Source organism: Cygnus olor, chromosome Z (assembly GCF_009769625.2).
Source record: "Cygnus olor isolate bCygOlo1 chromosome Z, bCygOlo1.pri.v2, whole genome shotgun sequence".
Lineage (NCBI taxonomy): Eukaryota > Metazoa > Chordata > Aves > Anseriformes > Anatidae > Cygnus > Cygnus olor.
Genome location: NC_049198.1, coordinates 1366116 through 1387179, shown reverse-complemented (window position 1 = coordinate 1387179; position 21064 = coordinate 1366116). Strand labels below are relative to the sequence as shown.

Below are 21064 nucleotides of genomic sequence, written 5' to 3'. Positions count from 1 at the left end.
TTTGCAGTTGCTCAAGCAATGGAAGCCTGCAGGAAAACCTTGCTGGAAAGGACACACCCCAATTCTGCTGTTTTTAAAAGAAAAGCACGTATGTTCTTAACATTCAAACATTCTTGGAGGGTGGCTGATTTATACACAAGTCAACAAAGAACCTCAAATATCACCTGCAACTTACGATTTGTGGTATTAAAAATACCATAGATGTCAACAGAGGAGGTACTGCCTGAACACAAAGAAGGCAAGACTGATTCTGACGCTGGTGAGTTCAGAGCTTTTATTTATTTCAGAGTTTCAGTTGATTGACTTGGTTTCTTCCATTTAGACAGCTACAAGTATCTACTAACGTGCACCGGTACTCAGAAAAGGCTAACATCTACTTCACAACTGTGAAGAACAGCAAGTCTAACAGCATGGTCCCAATTCCAGGTAGCTGGCTTGGCATCTCCCCAGCTCCCAGGAACCAGATTCATTTCCATGCCGCCTGCAGATGCATTATGACCTGGTGAGCAAGCTGATTAAAACCTTGCTTCATTGACAGAACTGCGTCTACAAAATCCAGTCAACACATTTGGGCTGCACTGAGGACCCAAGCACGCAATTTTGTTAGGTTTTAACGTCTACTTTAATGGCTAATTGAGGCCAGAATGCCCCAAGTTATCATTTGGGAAACTGCTCAACTCAATGATGTTGCAAGCAACGAAATGAGGAAATACGATTATAAAGAGGGCTTTTCAAAGTGTCCGTGGAAGATTTTTAAATGAATGAGAACTCCTCCAGAAAGCTGGAAAACTTCTTTCATCAGCTCTCCTACACCCATAATTGCCAAACAAAATGTCAGCGTTTCTCAACTTGCTTGGGAGAGGGAGATGGAACTTAATCTCATCAGGTTCCTTCCATCCCTCTTTTTGATAACTCTAATAGATATCAACCAACAAGCTTAAGTTTTGCAACCCAATCTAATTTTGGATTCTAATCTTTTAAGTTCAGCTGCAGGAAATAAAATTACACCTATTTGACATCCTGCAATTTTTCTAGTAAATTAGGCTTTTGAGGCTGCATATATCTTCTGCAAAAAAATGACTATGGTTGGATTTAGCTTGTGATCTATCATCTTATTCAATAATTCATTGCAATACAATCCACTGCAAGTATCTACAAAGTATACTAAGTATAAAATAGACTTTCAAATCAATTGTGAAGAGAACCTTTGGCCTAAAGACAGATTATTTTATAAGCAAATACAACAGGTTTGTCCTCAGGTGGTTTTAAGAAGTGAATACTGTCAGGTTTATCCTCGGGTGGTTTTTAAAGGTGGCTATCTGCCATAAAACTAGAGGAATCAGATCACACAGTATTAACTGATTACTTGCTCTTCTTGAAACAAGCTTCAAAGAGGAGGCTGGATGTGTTTCAGACATTTGATGCGTGTCCATGGATTTATTTTTTAGCCAAATGTATCAGGAAGATAGAGTTGAACCTTTTGCAAATTCAGTTTTATAATCACCACTTAAATTAGTTTATTTTACTAGTGTGGTTTCAAGTTATCTCTATCACCACGGTCAACAGTAAACAGCAGAATTAACAAGTGATTAATCAAGTCCTCAGGAGTCTGAGCTCATTCAACTCAATACCTCAGGTATGGTACGCGTTTGGAGAGTGAAATAAGTGAGCTTGGTGTTTACTCTGAAAAAGGCCAGTAAGCATGGAAATGTGAGCCAAGGAGCTCTAAAACATGAAGATGATGTTAAGTGCTCTACATAAGACACAGAGCTGTGTCTGTCAAAAGAAGTCTGATTTGCAGCACCACTCCGTTTGATCCAATTAAGTACAGAGCACTTGACAGGCAAGTAACTCAAGTTTAAGTGATTACATAAAAGATTTGCTACCTATAATAGGTTCAAATAGCCACAGGACTTGCTCCGCTCCCCATTGAGGAATGCTCAAATCCAGATACAAAAGTGGGGGACTAATGTGTCCTGAAGTATTGCTACGTCTAGAGTCCTTTTTGCCATAAAGGAGAGAGGAAGAAAATGTGATTTTAAGACAGTGCTCACCATCATCTAAGATGAACACGACACATACAGCTGCATGATTTTTTGATTCATCATTAACTCCATGCTCAGTTTCAGCAATGGCAATCTGACTTTTTAAAATCCAAACCACTACTCTGAAATTTATCAAGAATATATCATATCTTTTTGAAACTTACTTTGAAGCAGCAAGGCTGACAACGTTTAGGAGGCTAAAACAATTTATTTTTTTCCTTTGCAGGACCCACTAGAAATCTTACAGGGTTCTTTTTCTTATACTGGCTGATTTGTGGACTCTGCAAAGGAAAAAAAAACAAACCCACAGAAATAGTAAGGAAACGTATCCTAAGTAAGCTTATGGAAAACTAAAATATATTTGAGCAGGATGATGCTTCGAAGAGAGATGTGAAAGCAGTTTGAAGGAAATTGCAATTAAGGCTCCTAGATTTGCTATTTATGAACTTAACAGATTTTCTGATCATTTGATTAGATACAAAAAAAATCCGAGAAATCTCCATGGATTGCCTGGTACTGGTGTTGGAACAGAGACCACTTAGAGGAAGAAGCCTTAGAGGAGAAGTCTTGTGCGTATCAGAAGACCCTTTACGAAATGCATGCACACACAACTCGCGTGCTTCCAGGATTCTCCAGAGTATTGCCACTCCTTCTCGGATGAAGTTCTCCACTCTGATGATCAGCAATCTATAAAACCTTTAAGGCTTTGAAAGCCTTTAAGACGCTGGTCTTGCAGAGCAGTTGCTTGAACAAGTCTTAGACAGCCTTGTGACGCTATTTGTGTGCAACTAAACATCGTGCTGAATATACGGAACCAGCAGTGCCACAGATCTGTTGCTCTAATTGACAGCTTTACCTACACCCAGATCCCAGGCAAACTGTTATCTTTCCAGGAACTACCACAGGGTTTCCTGCTTAAAGAAGAGGCGCTGCCAAACGTCTTCCCTGCCAACACTAACAACCGTGTCTTTTCGCTCCCAGGTCACGAGAAGACTCCTGACTGCCAAAGGAACTACAATGCTCGTTTATTTTCATCTCTACATAAGGAGGAAGGCCAAAGAGAATCTTCAGGGAACTCTGGTTAGGCTGTCTTTTCAAAAGGGAGATACAACAGATACAAGCGAAGTGAGGCTTTTAGAGATGTGTATCTAGAAATACAGAAGCAAGAACCCCTTAAGGGATTTGGGCCAAGAATTGAAGAAACAGGGAGGAATGACACTGGAAATGGTAACTGAATAAGCTTTACATGCAAGTAGGCAATAGTCAGCGCTTCAGCATTCAAGTATCCACCATTGATTTAATGTCTATGTATAGGAAGGTTTACACGCCAGAATATAAGAGAAGGAGGAGGCAGTGATGCACGTAGGGATCATTTATATGAGGAAAATATAGTTTTTATCTGGAAGAGAACTCAAGGACGCATTTATCTGACAACTGTATCTCAAGTGCTCCAAGGTGCCGGTTTTATTCTTTTCTATTTCTTTTTTATTTCTTTTCTTTTTTATTCTTTTTACGAAGAATAAAGTTTTCCAGCAACTTCACTCCTCACCCCAGCTTTATTTTATCTCAACTGATCACATCAAAAAAAAAGAACCCTTGCTTTTTGAAAACCAAGCAAAGACCATATCTCCTAGTATTTACATTCCAGCTAGTAAGTAAAACATCTGAATGAACTTCTTGATGCTTTCAAACAAGACGTGCATCTCAGTGTATTTACATACCTTCAGTTACCAATACCCAAAGAAATATTGATAAATGTGTGATGGAAATCTGTGTGTAAAGAAACCAGATCACTGGAAATCGCTTATGGAATTGCTTATGGAGTCTGGCAATTTGCTTAAGATTCTCCGGTAATTGACAGCATAATATCTACACTAAATTGCTCTGTTCCAGATTTTTTAGCGGAAGTTTTATTCAGAACTCATTGAAGCTTTACGTTAAGGCAACTGTGAGCAGCTATTCTCTCCCTTCTCCAAGTTTCCCACCCGCGTCAGTCACCGTGACAAACAACAAAATAGCTCAAGGCAGCACTTTAGCTTGGGGAAAGGCAAAAGAGTAAGACATTTCAAGACTTGCTTTAATATTAGACGTATAAGATAAACTATTCTACATTCAATGCAAGTAGAGTTAACATTTCTTCCAAATGAAGTATATCAATACAGAAAAAGAATAGCATTTTAAGTGTCCTCTTCTGAAGATGTACTGTTGCAAGCAAAGCAAAAGGATGTTGATCAAAACCAAATGCTGATGCAGTGATCAGCAGACAGTGATTTCTTGAAGATCTTGCTATGGTTTCATCTGTTAGAACTTATCTTAAAGAAGCAAAGATTTTACTTGGGTGGGTTTGAAAACCAACTATCCTGCAAGTCTTTACTGGATAGTCAATCTCAAAAGACAAGGGATGCATTCCAGATGATTTCAGTTCACTATGTATTTGAAGCGAAGATTCTGGAAGAAAGAAAACTGGGAGGAAAGGAAATAGGCAAGCACGAGAGGATTTGAAATCCATCAAGATATGAATCGCCAAACATCCACTTCTCTTGCCACAAAGGTGCCGTAACTTTCATACCCTTTAGTGATTATTACCGGTTCAGCAGACATGACTAAAAGGCAATTCCTAACACACAAAGTGTAGTAGTTTAAAAGGAAAACCCAAAGAACGTGAAGAGAATCAATAGACACATGCAATTATGCATCTTTAAGATCTGAATGTGATACACTTACATGGCCCCTGTTGAACTTCACGGGACCAACAGTGAGGTTAGCTGAGGCCTTCAAATCTTGCTAAAAGACATCTCAACAAGATGATCCCATACGGCTCGATATTTCTTCCTTCTCTTTCTCACCTGAATTTAGAGGATGCAGAGTCTAAATTCCTTATGTTATTTCTAACGAGAACAGCATTCAAGATGTTTGAAAGTTCAATATTAGAGACAGCCTGAGTTTCAAAGGAAATGTTGTTAAAAGTTAGTGACATACCAATGTACAAAAACGCGAACATGCCTCTGCATTTTCTTCTCATCCCTGTACTCCTAAGCCAGGATAAGATGCTTCAATTTGATGGTAGCAATGCTATGACTCCAAAAATACACAGACTTAAAAAAAAAAATGCCTAAATCCAATATACACTATGTTATGTAGTTGATTATTCCTTCGATTAGATTTCCTTTTCTTCTCTGCTCTTCTCCCCATAAAAAACAAAACTGAAAAAGCGTTGTGTGAAGAGTTGATCTGTCGTTGATATAAAGAAAAGCAGCTAAAGGAGAACTTGTGTAAGATGAGTTTAAGTTACTGTGTTTTGCATTTGTAGTGGTATTATACTGAAAAAGAGGGATTTAAAATAATTTTGAATTGATTTTGCACAAATCTCTTCTACATAAAAGGGATAATAGTACTTGATGACAACTGTATATTTTACAGAAACTTCTATTAAGAAGCTGCACATGAAAAAAGTTCTGTATTTGAGGTCCAACTGCAACAATATAACATGTATCTGAAATTCAAGAGGAATTCTGTTGCCAAATCTGACTGAAGTTTTGGATTAAGAAAAAATCTCCGTATCAACTGACCTATTTCTGGATTTTAATTGTATTTTTTACAGCATATTTCCATAAGTAACCATCAATACAGGATAGCTCATCCGTAATTGAAGCACAGCCGAAAATATCTTGATTTTCAGCTTGCTTCAAATTTTGCACAGTAACAATGGAAATAGATGAATTCTTACCTGCCGTGGCTGTTCTGTCACTCGCTGCGGATCGGATCTCACTTTGTTACTCGGATGGTTGGTGACTTTGGTGACGGGTTGTTTGAAAATTGATGCAGTTTGTCTGATGGGCAAAGTTGTATTCAAGTCTGGTTTTCCCTGTTTAAAAAAAAAGAGGTGAATTAACAAAAGATATACATAAAATTCCTACAAACTAACGTTGGATAAACCATCCTCTACTGATGAGCAAAAGAAAGCTTTTTCTGGAGTAAAGATTTCCCTTAAATGCTGTACTTAACTAACCTTTGCAGCCACCCACTTTAAAGAAAAAAATGTACCAACTTGACCAGTTCCCTACATTCTCACCTTCTCTGGAAGAAGCATACTGCTTCAAAGTCCACCTTTTAGTAAATGATAAATGCCATTTGTGCAAGTGACTTACATTCTGAAAATAGACAGCTTCATGAAAATACGCTTGTAGCGAATACTTTATAGAGTCCCAAGTCTTAAAAGACAGCAACTTCCTCCTCAACTCATCACAGATTTCCTAAGCAATTCCTCCATAATACAATTTTTAAATCACTGCAGTAATTTATTCTGGAAAGAAACTAAAACTATATAAACTGTAGCAAAGTCTTTTGGCCAAGCTAGTTTTAATCAGGTTTGTTAACTGATGGTTCCCAGGCAGACAGAACACTTCACCAGTAACGTCTTGGCACATACAGAACCCTCAGACCCTTGGAGATGCTACAGAAAGGCATTCAGACATTGGTACTAAGAATGAATCATTTGGAGTGGGGAATGGAAGTCTCCCCTAAACCCCAAGACTGATGAAGACAACAGCACATCAACCTACACATCATTCAGCTTTTCTGAATCTATCCAAGACCTGCCTGCAAATTTGAAGTGCTGTGCCAGCAAACAGTACCCTAAAGCTCTTTTTGTAATCTCATTTCCCAAAAGTCCTGAAGACATTCAGATTTCTCTGCTTCTGCATTTTGCCTTGTTTTCCCTGAAATAATTCCCATCTTCCAGGGGTGTCACTGGCAAGACACGTGCTTAAATCCACATAAGAGAGACACTGAAAATAAATATCCTATAAAACATACTTTCCCAATTAACATATACCAAAAAGCATGTTCATGTTGTGTGACTGTCCTCAGCACTTCAAAATATCTCAGTCATATCTAATTTTTGACAAAGAAAAATGTTTTTTAAAAATTACTGCTATTTGCTCAAAAGGAAGAAAAGTTACTGTGCGATATTTCAGATCTTACAAGAAAGTTTTATAATTGGCTTTGAGATCATTGAATAAAAATTGCACAGTGAACATTGAAAGTGGACTACATCCAAGGATCACGTTAAAATGATTTCTACCAAGAAGAATCTCATAGCTCCGTGTCATCCTGGAGAGGCATTAAGTGCCTTGCCCGTAGGACGGTTTTCATGTTGAAAATTACTTTCTGCACACTTTCTGTGCAAAGATATTCGTCTGATTGCTGGTTTATAGGTGTTACACTGCACACATACAGAAAGAATGACTTCACACACACCCTCTCATCAGCCATCCACCTTGCAAGGACACAAGCGTGCTAAAATACTGGGCATTTTGATGATGGAAGAACCACCCCGTCAGACTGACCTAGCAAAGCACTAAAAGAGGGACACTTTTAAAATAAGAAGTAAAAAATAAGAGGGATATTTTGAAAATATAAGAATTTAATGTGAGACAGGTGTAGTGAAAAGACTTGTTGGTTAATAAACCTGAGCATCTAGCCATATTTTAAAGTCATTTTTATACAGGTCATTACAGAATACCCATAGTGAGTAGATAGCTTCCATCATCTGGATGTGTCTTTTAAGCTAAAGCTAATGATTTTTTAAGAACCAGAGAGCACATGCTTGTTTAACAGTGTCTTTTATGAAGTCATCTAGTCCAAGTTGTATAATCTAAATACTGAGGATTTGAAGATTGAGATTTAATTCCCATTTCTAAATCCAAGAAATTGCTTTTTTCTCACAAAAATCTTTCCAGTAGAAAAATAAGAATAGAAAAATAAGGAATTCCTCCACATAATTTTAAGGAATGTAATCGATAGGAAAAAGCAACATGCTTCATATTCATATAATATGAATATTCATATTCATATAATGCTTCATATTTGTCTGGGCATCTCAGTATTACCTAAATGAAGGGATGGTTGCAGTACTTCAGGCCTGAATTTTTTTATCCAGATGGCAAAGAAGGTGATTTATCAAGAGTACCACGTGCATTCCCAGCTATTCAACATTATGACTCAATTCACACACTCAGTTTTAAGTTCGCCCTGTAGCATTTGGGGAATCTTTGCTTAATATCGATTCACTCAGCCTCTCAGGAAAGCCAAAACAATTTTCCAGAGCAGCAAAAGTATGCTAGAACACAGAAATGAATTCTGAAAGAGTTCTAGAAACATATTATTTTCAATGGAAGTCTTTCTGTCTCTATTCCTACCACCCCTTTAAAAACACCTTGCGATTTTATAGGTCCCCTTCCTTCATTTCCAGGTAGCGCAGTTAACTCATTTAAATATAACAATGCTAAAATCACAAATTCCCATGGAAGTTTTCCTCAGAAATGCAGGAATCTATCGCTTCTCATTTATAAACTCACAGCTAGAAGCCAGTCCCCATGTCTTGTAATATTACTGCTAAAAACAGTAATAATATGTCCCTCCTATCAAATACGGGGCCTACGGTGAACCTTCTGACAGGATCTCTAACTGATGTCTAATGAAGTCTAATGTTAGACTTTTTCCGTGTATTTTTTTTTTTTTTTTTTATATTCAAAGCAGCTCTGATGAGCACAGAATCACCAACCAGAGCTAGACCAGAACCGTGACAGACTTTACTTATCCTACCAGCTTCGCTTTCCCTGATCTTGTGACATCAAGTTCAAAGCCGTACGTGAACCTTTGAAGTCCATGCCTCCGGGACGTTCTCTGCAGTAGCATCAGTATTAGTGGTAAAACAGCTATGAAAATTTACGGAAACAATAATATGACAGAGCCATCCACAACATGGGGGACAAATCTGGTTTAGCTAACACTTCTGGAGCAAAGGCCTTCGTTTCAAGCTCCTGAAAAAAAAAGATACAGGTTCCTTTTGTCCTGTAATATGACTTATAGAGAAATTTTAAAATATACCCATTAAACTAAGCTTAAGAAAAAAAAAAGGAAATTCCTTCAGGCAGTGTGAGAACTTAAACTCAGCTACATTAATGATCTAGCCCCTAGAATTAAAGCAAAACCCTGATGAGTAATGAACTACACAGGAAATGCCATTTTAAGGACTAGACGTCCAATACGCTTTTTAATCGAAGCAACACACTAGAAAATGGTCATTAGGATAAACTGTTTAAACAAAGAACAGATCAAGTCCCAAGCACTGTAATTACACTCGTTACTGTCTTACTTTGTTTCCTTTCTCATCACAGTCACATCTGGGCTCGCTGATCTCCTACCAAAACAGCCACTGTGAGTGTTGAACAACAAATAAACTCTTTAGGACAGAAACTTGCTAAGCTCATCTATCTCCAGCACCTGCAGATCCTCTGAGTTACAGGGAAAAACCATCGTAAGTTAACAGGAAATGACGGATGTTCAGAGAAACTCTTTTTCACAACAAACCATAAACTCGCCATACACAAAATTCGTCCCTGACATGGAGAGAGCTTCCAATCCGTCTTGAGGAAGGAAGTAGCAGCAAACATCCCTTGATGTACAGTCAGCACCTCTCCTGAAGCACAGGGAACTCTGAGCCTTCCGGCCAAAAGACTTTACCTACACGTTTCAAGTGGTCAGACACAGGTTCACCACCTGAAGTTCACCACACTGAGCTTTGAGCACACCTACAAAACTTCAGCATCCAGAAACACAAATATGTGGGAATTACACCGCTTGATTACTAACACAAAAATCTTCTCCTGCTCTAGGAACAACAGCAATATATCAAACAGCAGAAATATCGGTGTCCCCTGCTCATTTTTATTCATTAGGAGCACCTTATTTATTCTCCAGTAACAGTTTCCAAAAGAATTCCAGGCTGGTATCTTTTTGAAGACCTATTTCCAGAAGCATCAATATGCCCCCATCATGAAAACATTTTAAAAACTCAGTAATGTACTTCCTAGCCTTTCGCATCCTATAATCTAAGAAGTCATCTATAATTAGATAGCATGTTAAATAGTAGCCTCTATTATAGTTCCCCTTCAAAATTAAAAAATAAGCACATTTTTTTTTTTTTTTTTATAAACACAGCAGGAGTTGGACTCGATGATCCTTACGGGTCCCTTCCAACTCGGGATATTCTGTGATTCTATTCTGTATCTATTGTATTCCTTATTTCATTGTCTCTTCAAAGGCACTCCAAATAAATAACTTAATCTGCAACTGAAAGGTAAAAATGGTTACACTGAAAACAGTGGGAAGGTTATTTTAGGCTGAAGCAAAACTCCTGTAGTCCTACAGTAGCTCAACCTATCAAATATATGCCTTTATTTTCAATACAGAAAGACCAATATGAATGCATACTACTAAGATTAGACAGTACAATTTTGCTAGCAGAGTGTGTGTCATTTACACTGTTGCACATGAATGTCAAAACTGAAAAGCATTTATTAGCATGTATTACCCTCGGTTCCAGTTTGAACCAGGAGAGGTTCACGTGTCAGTTCTGACATTGAGCTCTAGGCTGCTAACGATGAGACTCTCCAAAGCTAGAGGTATGGCAAGACAGCCTTTCCATCCACCAGATGCATAAATCTAACCGTCTAGAGACGTCGCAGAAAGAAGGCTAAAGTATATTTTGATATTCGGTCTTGTAACAGAAGGGGAGCCAAAGAGTTTAGAAACGTTCGTGGTGAGTTGTTTGCACAAAAACAAACAACCCATAAAATATGAGCAAGTTTATACACAAACATGCCCACGCAAGGCTCTCGTTTATGGTCCCTCTAGCAGCACAGCTGCAAGGCGGACTACAAGACAACCACAACCAATGTTTTTCACAATGTCTGGTGGACGGAAGAAAGCATAAACTTCACGATTAAGCTGAGGTCCCATTTTTAACTATCGCAGAGACTGCAGAAATTCTTGAAAGCTCACGAGCCACATATTCATTCACTTTCAAATAATGTCTTATTTACCTAAAAAAAAGAGAGCATTAATTATAGATTCTAATCTGACAGTTAGGAGTTACTGCAAACGACACACAAGCAATCTAAATCATAGCAATACAAAATTAGCACAGTCTCGTCTAGATTTTGTACACCAAATTTTGTAATTTCTGCTCATGCAAACTGCCCACCCAAAACGCTTCCTTGGAGTAGCCCCAATAGTTGTATTATTTGAAAGCCTCACGTCTGCGGGAAGAAAATGAAAGAATCTGAAGGCATGATTTAAATAAAAAGCAATCAGCATGAAATGTTTGGTTCACAAATTACAAGCGGCAGATGACCAAAACCAACAGTGCACAAGACACAGCTACAACTTGTTCGGTACTTTCATGCACTACTGTAAATTACGAAATCTCAAAGAATAAAGCTCTTCCAAAAGAAAAACGTTGCAGGTTGTTACAGAAATCCTTCTGAACTTTTGAGAAGTGTTGTACAAGGTATCGATATTTTGTTCAGGAATATAGTATCTGAGAGAGTGATAAATTTACTCGTCCTGTCCTTATATGCTATATCCATTATTTTAATCCTCTATGCTTCAGAGTTTCATTTTTAATCTACCTTACATATTCTCTTCAGCATTCAAAAGGGTACGTTTGTTCAAAGAGAACTAAGACAATGAGAGAACAATCCGATCAATTGACAAAGGCCCAATCAAGCAGAAAAATATCTGGCCTTGCTTGGCTCCAAACGGACATTCGGATTTGTACAGATAAATAAGCTGCCTCAGAAAACAAGCTTCCTGGCATGTACTCAAAATGTGAACTATTTCATCTCAGAACAGGAAGATGAACATAGGAATTAGGAATTTTGAAGTCTTGCACAGAAGAAACTGACGTCAACAGTCCTAACTTTTACCATTTAGAATATTACTCAGGCAGATGACTAGAACTATAGCTCTTCATAGCCTTTAGCCAACTTCTGAGTTACTCAGACCTTTACTCCATACTTAACATCACCTTGGTATTTCCTTGGCAGTAGCAGAGCATTCCCTCTATTTAAAAATTTTGCATCTCTACCACTACTAAAAATTAAACATACACGTACAACTTAGAAGCAGGCTGCTTTAAGCAGAAAAGAAATTGCTAAATGAACTACAGGAAAGGAAATTCTTAGGATATCCTTAAACACAGTATTTACTAACAAACCTTATTTTGATTGAGAGAATCATTCCTTAGTCTCTGTTTGTTCTTCTGCAATTTACTGGGCATCATCTTTCCCGTTCTGAAGTCAAAACTGCTGAGATCAACAGTGTTTCCCAGGTATCTTGCCAACTGAGGCTTGCTTCTGAACTTCTTACCACTTGGACTAAAAAGAAGAAAACACTTTAGTATGTTTTGTTGTACAAGAGGATACAACCTTGACTTCTTACAACAGGTTTTACGCCTTGTTAAAGATCCAAAAAGTTTCCATTATCTTTATTCCATGTGGCACGTTCACTGATGTGTGGATTAGCGATGGCACACCTGCCCGATCCCTGCATACATCCAATCCCATCCTTGGCACACGTTTTAATTTACGTGTCAGGCTAAACCAGACTCAGCGTAAGCAGTATAAACAGCATGTCAGGCTGCGTCCAAGGGCAGGAACTTCTCTGCACAAAAGGTAAAGATCATGTGCAAGGTCTAAATTGATTGCTAAGGTCAGCCTAGACTCGACAGCAACCCTTCTGAGCTACCAAACAGCAGGGGATTAAAGACACAGGCAGAACTAAGACTCGAGGTGACATCTCTTGGCTATTCAGTCACTTACACTGGTGAGCAAAGCCAGCGAAGCACCTGAGCAACAAGCAAGCAAGCAGCAAGCGAGATGGTGTGGAATATGAAGCAGGTCCAAAGTCGCAATTGTACGTACGGCAAATCCCATCATCGTAAATTAAATCGCTCGTACAGAAGTTATTTAAATCGTACTCATTTGGAATTACGGCATTGCTATTACCCCAAATTCCCAGATAAAGTTCTGAATAAGTGAGATGTTTTCAAGTTTTCCTACGGAAGTGCTATTTCTACCCCTCTTTACACATTACAGAATTTTCTCTCTCCGCAGCTCAAGCACCCAGGACGGTGATGCACGCGCCGCACACGCCCTGCCTGCACTGAATTACACATCTCATCTCGGATACGTTTCACCTCTGCAGATTTTCACCGACCTCAGTGAGGCTTCCCGTGGACGGGCTCATCAGCGGGTCATCGCTGATACACACTTTGACAAAAAGCCGCAGGGTTTGCATCACCTTAAGGGACAACGGTGCTGCCCCCAGACCCAAAAGCTGGCAGAAAAGCTGCTGGCAGGAACTGCTACATGAAACTCAAACTGCACCCCTGGTTGGAGGTAGCTTCTTAGTACATGGTTGTGAAAACAGCTACATACCTATCGCATAAAGTCAACAGCCATTTGATGGTCTAATGCAAATCTCCCTGCAGTGAAATGACCTGCGTGTCAAAAAGCTTCCATACCAGTGACATGCAAGAGGTTAACTGAGCTCAGAGTGTTTTCCACAACACTTTGTGCAGAAAACTACTGAAGATTTTTGTCTTCACTTTTCCTCCGAAGTGTTGTGTTTTTTTTCCAGCTCAAAAACCCCTCGAGGCAAGAACTTCCACACAAAAGAATACGTACTGAATTCTGGGAAAAACAGCTAATTAAGCCAAACGTTTAAAAAAAAATATATTTAAATGAATCCAGAAATATGGAAAGATATAATTAACAAGAGGTAAAGGGTGGGAGAAAAAGACTTGAAACAGATCGCAATCTGAAAGCTAACCTCCTCAAGGATGGGTGTGGGAGGGAAAAAAACCAACACACACACACGCTCCCCACAAAACTCTTTTCTGCTTCTTGCAAGCCAAGAACTGAAGCTGTCCTAGAAGCCAAACTAAACCCAATGCGCTTGAGTTGTATTTTAGATGGTGAAGATGAACGCCCTAGCTTGCTGAGAGCAGGAGAAATTCTACACTGCAGGTCAGACAAGGAGCAAGTCCCTCGTGGGGCAACTAAGTTCCCTGTTAAAAGAATCTGATCCATTGTCTTTCAGTCTTCTTCAGAAACCTGCGAGAGAAGTCCAAGATAGAACCTTGTCTAGAAGTGCCAGCTGCCTAGCCAAATGTCCCTGCTCGCTCCGACTTCACTGAATAAAGCCTCCTGGTAAGAAGAGCCGTCCCATCCTTCATAAAATCCTGAATGAAAAAGGGGAAACAATGACTATAAGCAAATCATGAAGTTTAGGATTAAGTTCTCTGTTCCAAAACGTGCTTTTTTTTTTTAATTAAAACCCTTACACACTGTCATTTTAGCCCACACCTAAGTCACTACTGAAAAGATGGAGAAATTGCAATTCCTAACACCTTCTTCCATTATATCCTAATTTTTGTACCACGGAAGAATCGTTTTATCTTTTGTTATTCCCACATCACCACCTTCTTTTGCTCGGTAATAAGCTAACAGACTGTCACGAAGATAGCACTGTTTCTACTAGCTTTCTTCTTCAGTTTCCTTGGAGAGAAGTGCTTCACATACACCTCGAAGGAACCCAAAATGCCAGCAGCGAGCAGCCATCAGCCTAACTCCACTAAAAATTCTTCCCGGAGAACTCTGAAAACAGATTTCCCAAGTGAAAGCAGAATTTATAAACGCATCCAACATTCTTAAATTCTTTTTGTCAGACATTTAACATTGTGGGGGGCTTTTCTGTTTGTTTTGTTCAGTAATGCAAGAGCAAACCAGAGCATACGCTCCAATATTCTCTATCAGCATGGATCATTGGCAGGACTGCTATTAAAAGCTATTTCGATCCACAGCACAAATTCCACCACTTTACACTGAAACTATTAGCAGGGAGAAACTGCGGTGCGCTAACAAAATACCTCATTTCACCTTTAATTAAGTGTTAAGGGAGAAACGCACACTTGGGCTGAGATTAAAAGCTAAAAGTAAAAAAAAAAAAAAAACAAATTAAAAAATAATCTGAAACAAAAAGACTTTGGAAGAAGTCTTCTTGCAAAATGGCAAGAAATATTAAAAAAATATATATTTTTTTTAAACTGAAAGTGTCAAACCACTGAAGTAATGCCTTCATTCCTGAATCACTCCCGGATTACCTCTACCCTGCTCCTGCTGCCAAGTTGCCTCACTTCTCTTACCTGCGAAGAAAGCTCCATTAGGCAGACGTCAAACAGAAGGCCTATTTGCAGCAGCTTTATCTGAACATCTATTAAGTAATTGCTATGCACTAACGATAACGAGTGGGGTTACAGAATCTATTTGGGCTAAAACATCTGCATACAAGCCTGCTACTCACGCATCTTGGTTGGAACTATGAAACGGTATTTTCTTTTTAAAATAAAAGTTCTAACTTTGTTTTCAGTAGAAAAGAAAGGTGGAAGGATGGATGTTAAGCTTTCTTCTCCCAGAGAGGGCCCTCTGGATGATGATGATGCTCTGGAGACACCTCAGAAGTTAGGCTGAAAGGGATGCTGAAGGAAGTTGAAGGAAGCGCAGACTTCAAAGTCACGCTTGCTCAGAAGATTTTTTTTAAGTGCGCTGGTCTGAGTTCACATAGCCTAGAATTTAAACCACTAGAAGAGTCAAAAAATGGATCACTACATTATTTCAAGGAAAAATTACCCAGATGTGGAGGAAATTGGTACAATTTGCCCTCATCCAAGCGTCCTGAACATGAATTTTACACTTCTTTCATGCAAAGAGAAAGAAGCGAAAGAGTTCTTTCAGGGTGCTGTGACATAGGGGAGCCTCTGGTCTGACCAAACTGCTGCATAACCCAACGCTCAGACGGTTTAGAGTCACAAGATAAATGTGGAATTACACATGTATCTCCAAATACACCTTCAACAACGGATGGTTTTAGGACTGTTATCCTTGTAAGCATTAACAAAAAAAGTTACAAATACGTAATCTTACCTATTAACTTCCCAGAGCTTTTTTAATAACTTGTCAACCTCGATTCGAAGTTTCTCAGCTTTTTTCCAAATAGAAAAATTACTTTCTATATTATTTCCAAAGCGGAAAGTTATTCCAAATTATATTTAGTGTACCTGAGAGACTTGGGTCTATCATATCTGAAAAGCGTACCAGCATCTGCTCTTCATCATTTCAAAGTAAACATTTTGGGATGTTTTTCAGCATCATCAGTTAACGACTAAAAGCACATCTCTAAAGAGGTGATGTGGAACATCTACAAACTACTCCTTCGGTGACGTTATCAGGACTCAGATCACTCTGTACAAGATTAAATGAAGCACGCTACACCTCACCTACAGCTACGCGCTTGTGCAAATTTACATGCTAGACAAATTGAAGTTCTTAGCGGGCTGAAGGCGATTAACTTCAACAATGAGCTTGCAAGGAACTTTATTAAAAAAAGGCACTTTACAGATGTTTCCTGTGAAGCAGCAGAACAAGTTAATTCGCATACAAGGAAGTTACCTTGGATTTTATTGTACAGCAAAGCCTACTTGACGCTACTCTCCCCGGCCACCCCCACAGTTCAAAACGCACAGCAAGTCTACAGGCAAGATAGTAGTGTTGCATATTAAAACAATAACCTTAAACTTGGCAGACATTTCTGTTTTCAGTTGCTTTCAAAAAAAAAAGTGCTGGCAGACTTCCTCATTTTTTGAGCTTTTACATGCCGGCCCTCCCCATCCAACAGATTTTAGAGGAAAATTTCAACCGGAGCGAGCTCGATGCTCCAACACCAGATGGTAACGGGGAAAACACATCGTCTTCTTGGGGTTTAAAATGTCTCGTTTTTTTGGAGCTACCCCAAGTAGCCATAAACTAAAGGGCTCCTGCTTTTCAGGATCCACTCTGACATCCTGCAGTCTGACCTGGAGGAGCACGGAGCGGCCGGACACCAAAGAAGAGGAACAAAAACGCCAAAACTCTTTTGCAAGGCGATTCAGATTAATGATGTTTTAATTTGGCTACCTAACAGAGGTAAAGCAAAGCGCAGCATTTCTCCCAGTCACTCCTTGTGGGTTGGGAATGAAGCCCAGGAAAGGAAGGAGACTGGGAATATATCCGAGCGTTTCACGGTGTAATAGTAAATAAGACCACAGAAATCCCTCAGTAAAATCAGTCGTTTGATCTTACGTTCAAGGGAACCTAATATTGGACAGCTGCTCATTAAAGCCTCCCAGGTAGCTGACCTCTAAAGGGAACGTGAAAGATTTGTTCCACCAGCGTATAAAAACTGCTCTGAGATCCTTGGAAGATACCTCGCCTCGAGGATTTGAGTGCAAATGCTCAAACACACACTCCTAGACATTCAAAGATTGGGTAAAGAAGTCACTATATGAATGGTGAAGTAAAACATTCTCATGCCTTCAGGGAGTTCAGAACTTGGGATCTAATCTTCCTTGCAAGAAAACACTTTTTTTTTTTTTTTAAACACACTCGTACTTACAGTTTATATTGCCACACGAAATCACCAACAGCAATCGATGGCGACGAGCTTTAAAAGATTATTTTCTAGATGGCTGTTCGGTTTTCTATTTCTGACACCATTTTGGCTTCGTTTTTCAGACTCCCGTCCTACGTTTCCTGAACAACTTGACCAGCTGCTTTGCCGAGGCCTGACTCATCGTGCCCTCGTAAAATGAAGTCAGTTACCACGATGGCTTGGTAATAACCGTCGGTATTGTTCCGTCCGGGGATGGATTCACCCCATTGAGAAAATAAACTTGTTTTACATACTAAGACCCTCTTAGGCAGCGTGGTTTGAGCAGCTACACCAAATTTAAGTAGGGGAGATTGTTACTAAATGTGCTAAAACCTGCAGATGATCAGAGAAAACAAGACGACCGAAGGCTGAGCTAACGTGTTTGCTACTACCATTGGCCTCGTTTTGATTATGAGCAGCGATGGAGAAAAGATGCAGAGTTTCCAAAGAGGTTAGAAGAACAAGAAGGCAACAGAGTCCTCCTCGATGAAGCCCACCCCATGAAGGGGATGCTCTGCAGAGAGAAGATGAAACAGGAAAAGCACTGAGAAATCAATAAACTGCTAACGCCAACAACTTTTTTCTTGCACAGAAGGCAAAGCACGGTCTCAAGATTTAGACCTCGCTATTAGGGCTCGTTCTATGTCCTAACTACCTCTGGAAGCAGCAAAATAAACAGTAAACCTACACATAACGTAAGCATAATTCAGCATCCAAGAGCATCACTCAGGAAGTTACGTCTTGCTCGCTTTTAAAGATAAAGGTCTGCCCTCAAAAAACCAGCAGCGAATTAAACTAATCCTGCTGTCACTGGAAACTCTCCGGCGTTTATCTTCCTGTCAAACCACAAAACAAACTTCAAAGGGATGTCTGTTTGCCCCACGGGTACACCTAGGCTGGAAAAGCTTTTGTAGTTAAACGTAAGAGCCTGTTAGAACCCACCGAAAGCCGTGTCAAACTACTCGGCTTTTTTAATCTCAACTAGGAAAAAAAAAAAGAAGGGTAGCTCTTGTTTGCCTTTTTCCCACGAAGAACAAATGCACCAAACCAGAATACTAACGCGCTGGTGCTGTGAAAGAAGTCATTTCGTGCCAAGTTTAAGAACCCTTTTTCGACAGGTAAATGCCCGAGGGGGTTACGCACACTAAGGAGACTTCACCGGCAGAAAGAAGGGGTCATTAAAGCAGAAGCTGAGATACCCTGTTCAAAATTCCCGCTTTTGCAGGACTCTGGAAGCAACTCTGAGTATTCGACAGGACAGCAGCACCCCCTACCTCGCGGTACACTGAATAAATAATTTAAAAAAAATCGTGGTGCCAATTTCAGTTCAGCATTAGGACCTGGAGAACTAAGGAGAGGCAGGTACAAAAACGTTATTTGTGGATAGAGTTTCTCGGCTAATTTTGATTGCAATAAGATAACAGTTACGACAAATTGGAAGCGCGGTTCATACAAGCACGGAGGCTTGATTTAAAAGAAAAAATCTGATGTGGAGCCTTCAAGGCAATATCCTGTCTGCAGGCAAAGCGAGAACACGCAGATTATCACGCCGCAGACACGGGCAGGATGTCATAAATGACACGGAGAGGCGAGCTGCTCAGAGAGAGGACTCACTCTTCCTGAGGATGAAGAAGAAAAGCTACCTCCCAGCTCGCCTCTGCTGCTGCTGGGTCACTTTATCACAGAAAAGATGGTCAGTAAGGAACTCCTACCTTCTTCCAGCTAGATGGAAGCCTAAAGGGAGCGTTTATTCCGAGAACACCGCGCTGCTTGCATTTGCCCTACATTCAGCACCGCGATTTTTAATGCGGCGTCGCCTAGATCAAATAAGTTTGTAGCGCTAAATATAGAAGCCCCCCCTCACGCTCAGCTCCAGCAGAATTAGGTTTTCCTGCCTCGCCCTTAGCAAGGATTCCCCAAGCCATCCTAAGCCTCCGGTGTCACCCCTGCAAGTCTCCTGGGAAGAAACACACCGAAATTTACCCGGCGCACACAGAAATTTGCCCAGCACACACAGAAATCCACCTGGCTGACTGTCTGCGTACAGTTAAGCAACTGGACCCTCGATCAAATCATCCTGGCGACGCCACACTCCAAACGCAACGTGTATTTTCATCACTTCCTACGACTGCCAAAAAAGTGTAATATTAAACTTCGAGCGGCCGTGCCAAATCCTGGCTGCGCAGGCTTTTAGGGAATATTAGTCCCTCTGAGGCACGCCAGGCAAAGCCCCCTGTATGCCCACCTACGTATTTCAGCATCACAGTGTTTATTAACATCCACTTCTTATTTTTTTTTAAGAGGAGCTGGAGTGACATAGCTCTTTCGAATGTATTTGGCCTGCTCTACTTTTACTCGATCAAAACAGGTTTTCGTTTGTTTTAAACACAGCGATGCTGAAATCTGCCTCATAGCTATAACAGAATGGAAAGAAAAAAAAAAAGAAGATAAATTTCCTATGCCAGTCCTGCCTGCAGCCATAAAAACATTTTTTTTTTTTTTATTTGTTTCGCTTTGGTTGTGCAGAAGTAGGCCCGTCGCTGAACAGAAGTTATTTCTCCAGACATAAATGACTACTTCTTTTTCCAAACCTGTAATCTGTAGTGAAATCAACAAACTCTGAGCTCTGAGCTGCCTGGTAAGTTTTTAGTTTCAATTTTGCGGTTGTTTGGCAGAAGATCTGCATCACTGCTAACCATGCTGGAAGGCGTCCTAAAATGTGAAGCATTTATTCCTCCCGCTTTCCCACATTAAAAAGACAGAATTCCGGAGTCAGTGATGAGCAGATTACAGCCCTGCATCTTAAACCGAAGAGTGTTAAAGAGCTCCTTAGCAGGATTTTCGGCAGCAGCAGAATCTGAAGGCTCAGATCATCACAGAAGGGGCTAACCCTAAAAGCCGTGGTTTGATCTCGCACAGTACTTGTAAGCTGCTTCCACCACACCCCTCCTTTAATAGCTTTTTTATGATAATCAGCAAGGTCAGTACGACTCAAGGCTGTACGTGAACGAGGGGCAAAAACCACCCTAGCAGAACCCACTAGAAGCGTTTCAGTCTATCCGAGCAACTGATTCACCTCTTCCTAACGCGTGTCAGCTTAAAGCACCAGAGAGCAGTCCCGAAACAAGCGAGTTTCGAAATGCAAATCAGGTAGATTGCAACATGCATTAGCCTCGCAAGAGCTCTTCTTAATTACTGCCATTATTTAGACCATCACCGTAAATGAAGCTTCGTCCAATCCCTTTTTATTGTGCTTTTTTTTTTCTCTAGCCTTAAGAAGTCATAAAACCATAAACCTCAGGTTTTTAGTCAGCTAACTAGTTCTAAGCAGCTAATATTAGTGCCTTAATGAACTTAATGAGGTTCCATTATCATTCTTTGCGAAGCAAGTACTAAAACCTGGAACTGCTAGGACGTATTTCCATATATTTTGGTCAAGAATCTGGGGCGCATAAAACTGACACCCCTGCGTTGTAGCGGGACGGACACGTGACTGAAGTCAAGTGTTTCTCCAACAGTCCATTTTGAGCAAATAACTGAAGTTATTTGGGCTTTCTACATTAAATGTACTCTAGCAGAGTCAGCAGCGAGTGCCTAGCCCGAGAAAAGCCTGGCGTTTAACTCTGGGAAGAGCAGCCCTACGC

The 21064-nt window shown here is 40.0% G+C and overlaps 1 protein-coding gene across 1 annotated transcript in view; it reads right to left on the bottom strand.

Moving 5' to 3' along the window:
- Positions 1-21064, bottom strand: part of MBD2 (methyl-CpG binding domain protein 2) — a 32838-nt gene that overhangs the window by 10252 nt on the left and 1522 nt on the right. Inside the window, exons 2-3 of the mRNA XM_040539856.1 lie at positions 12109-12268; positions 5773-5910 (exon numbers count right to left, since the gene is read on the bottom strand). Coding sequence (XP_040395790.1) covers positions 5773-5910; positions 12109-12268 — 298 coding nt within the window. The remainder of the gene's footprint in view (positions 1-5772; positions 5911-12108; positions 12269-21064) is intronic.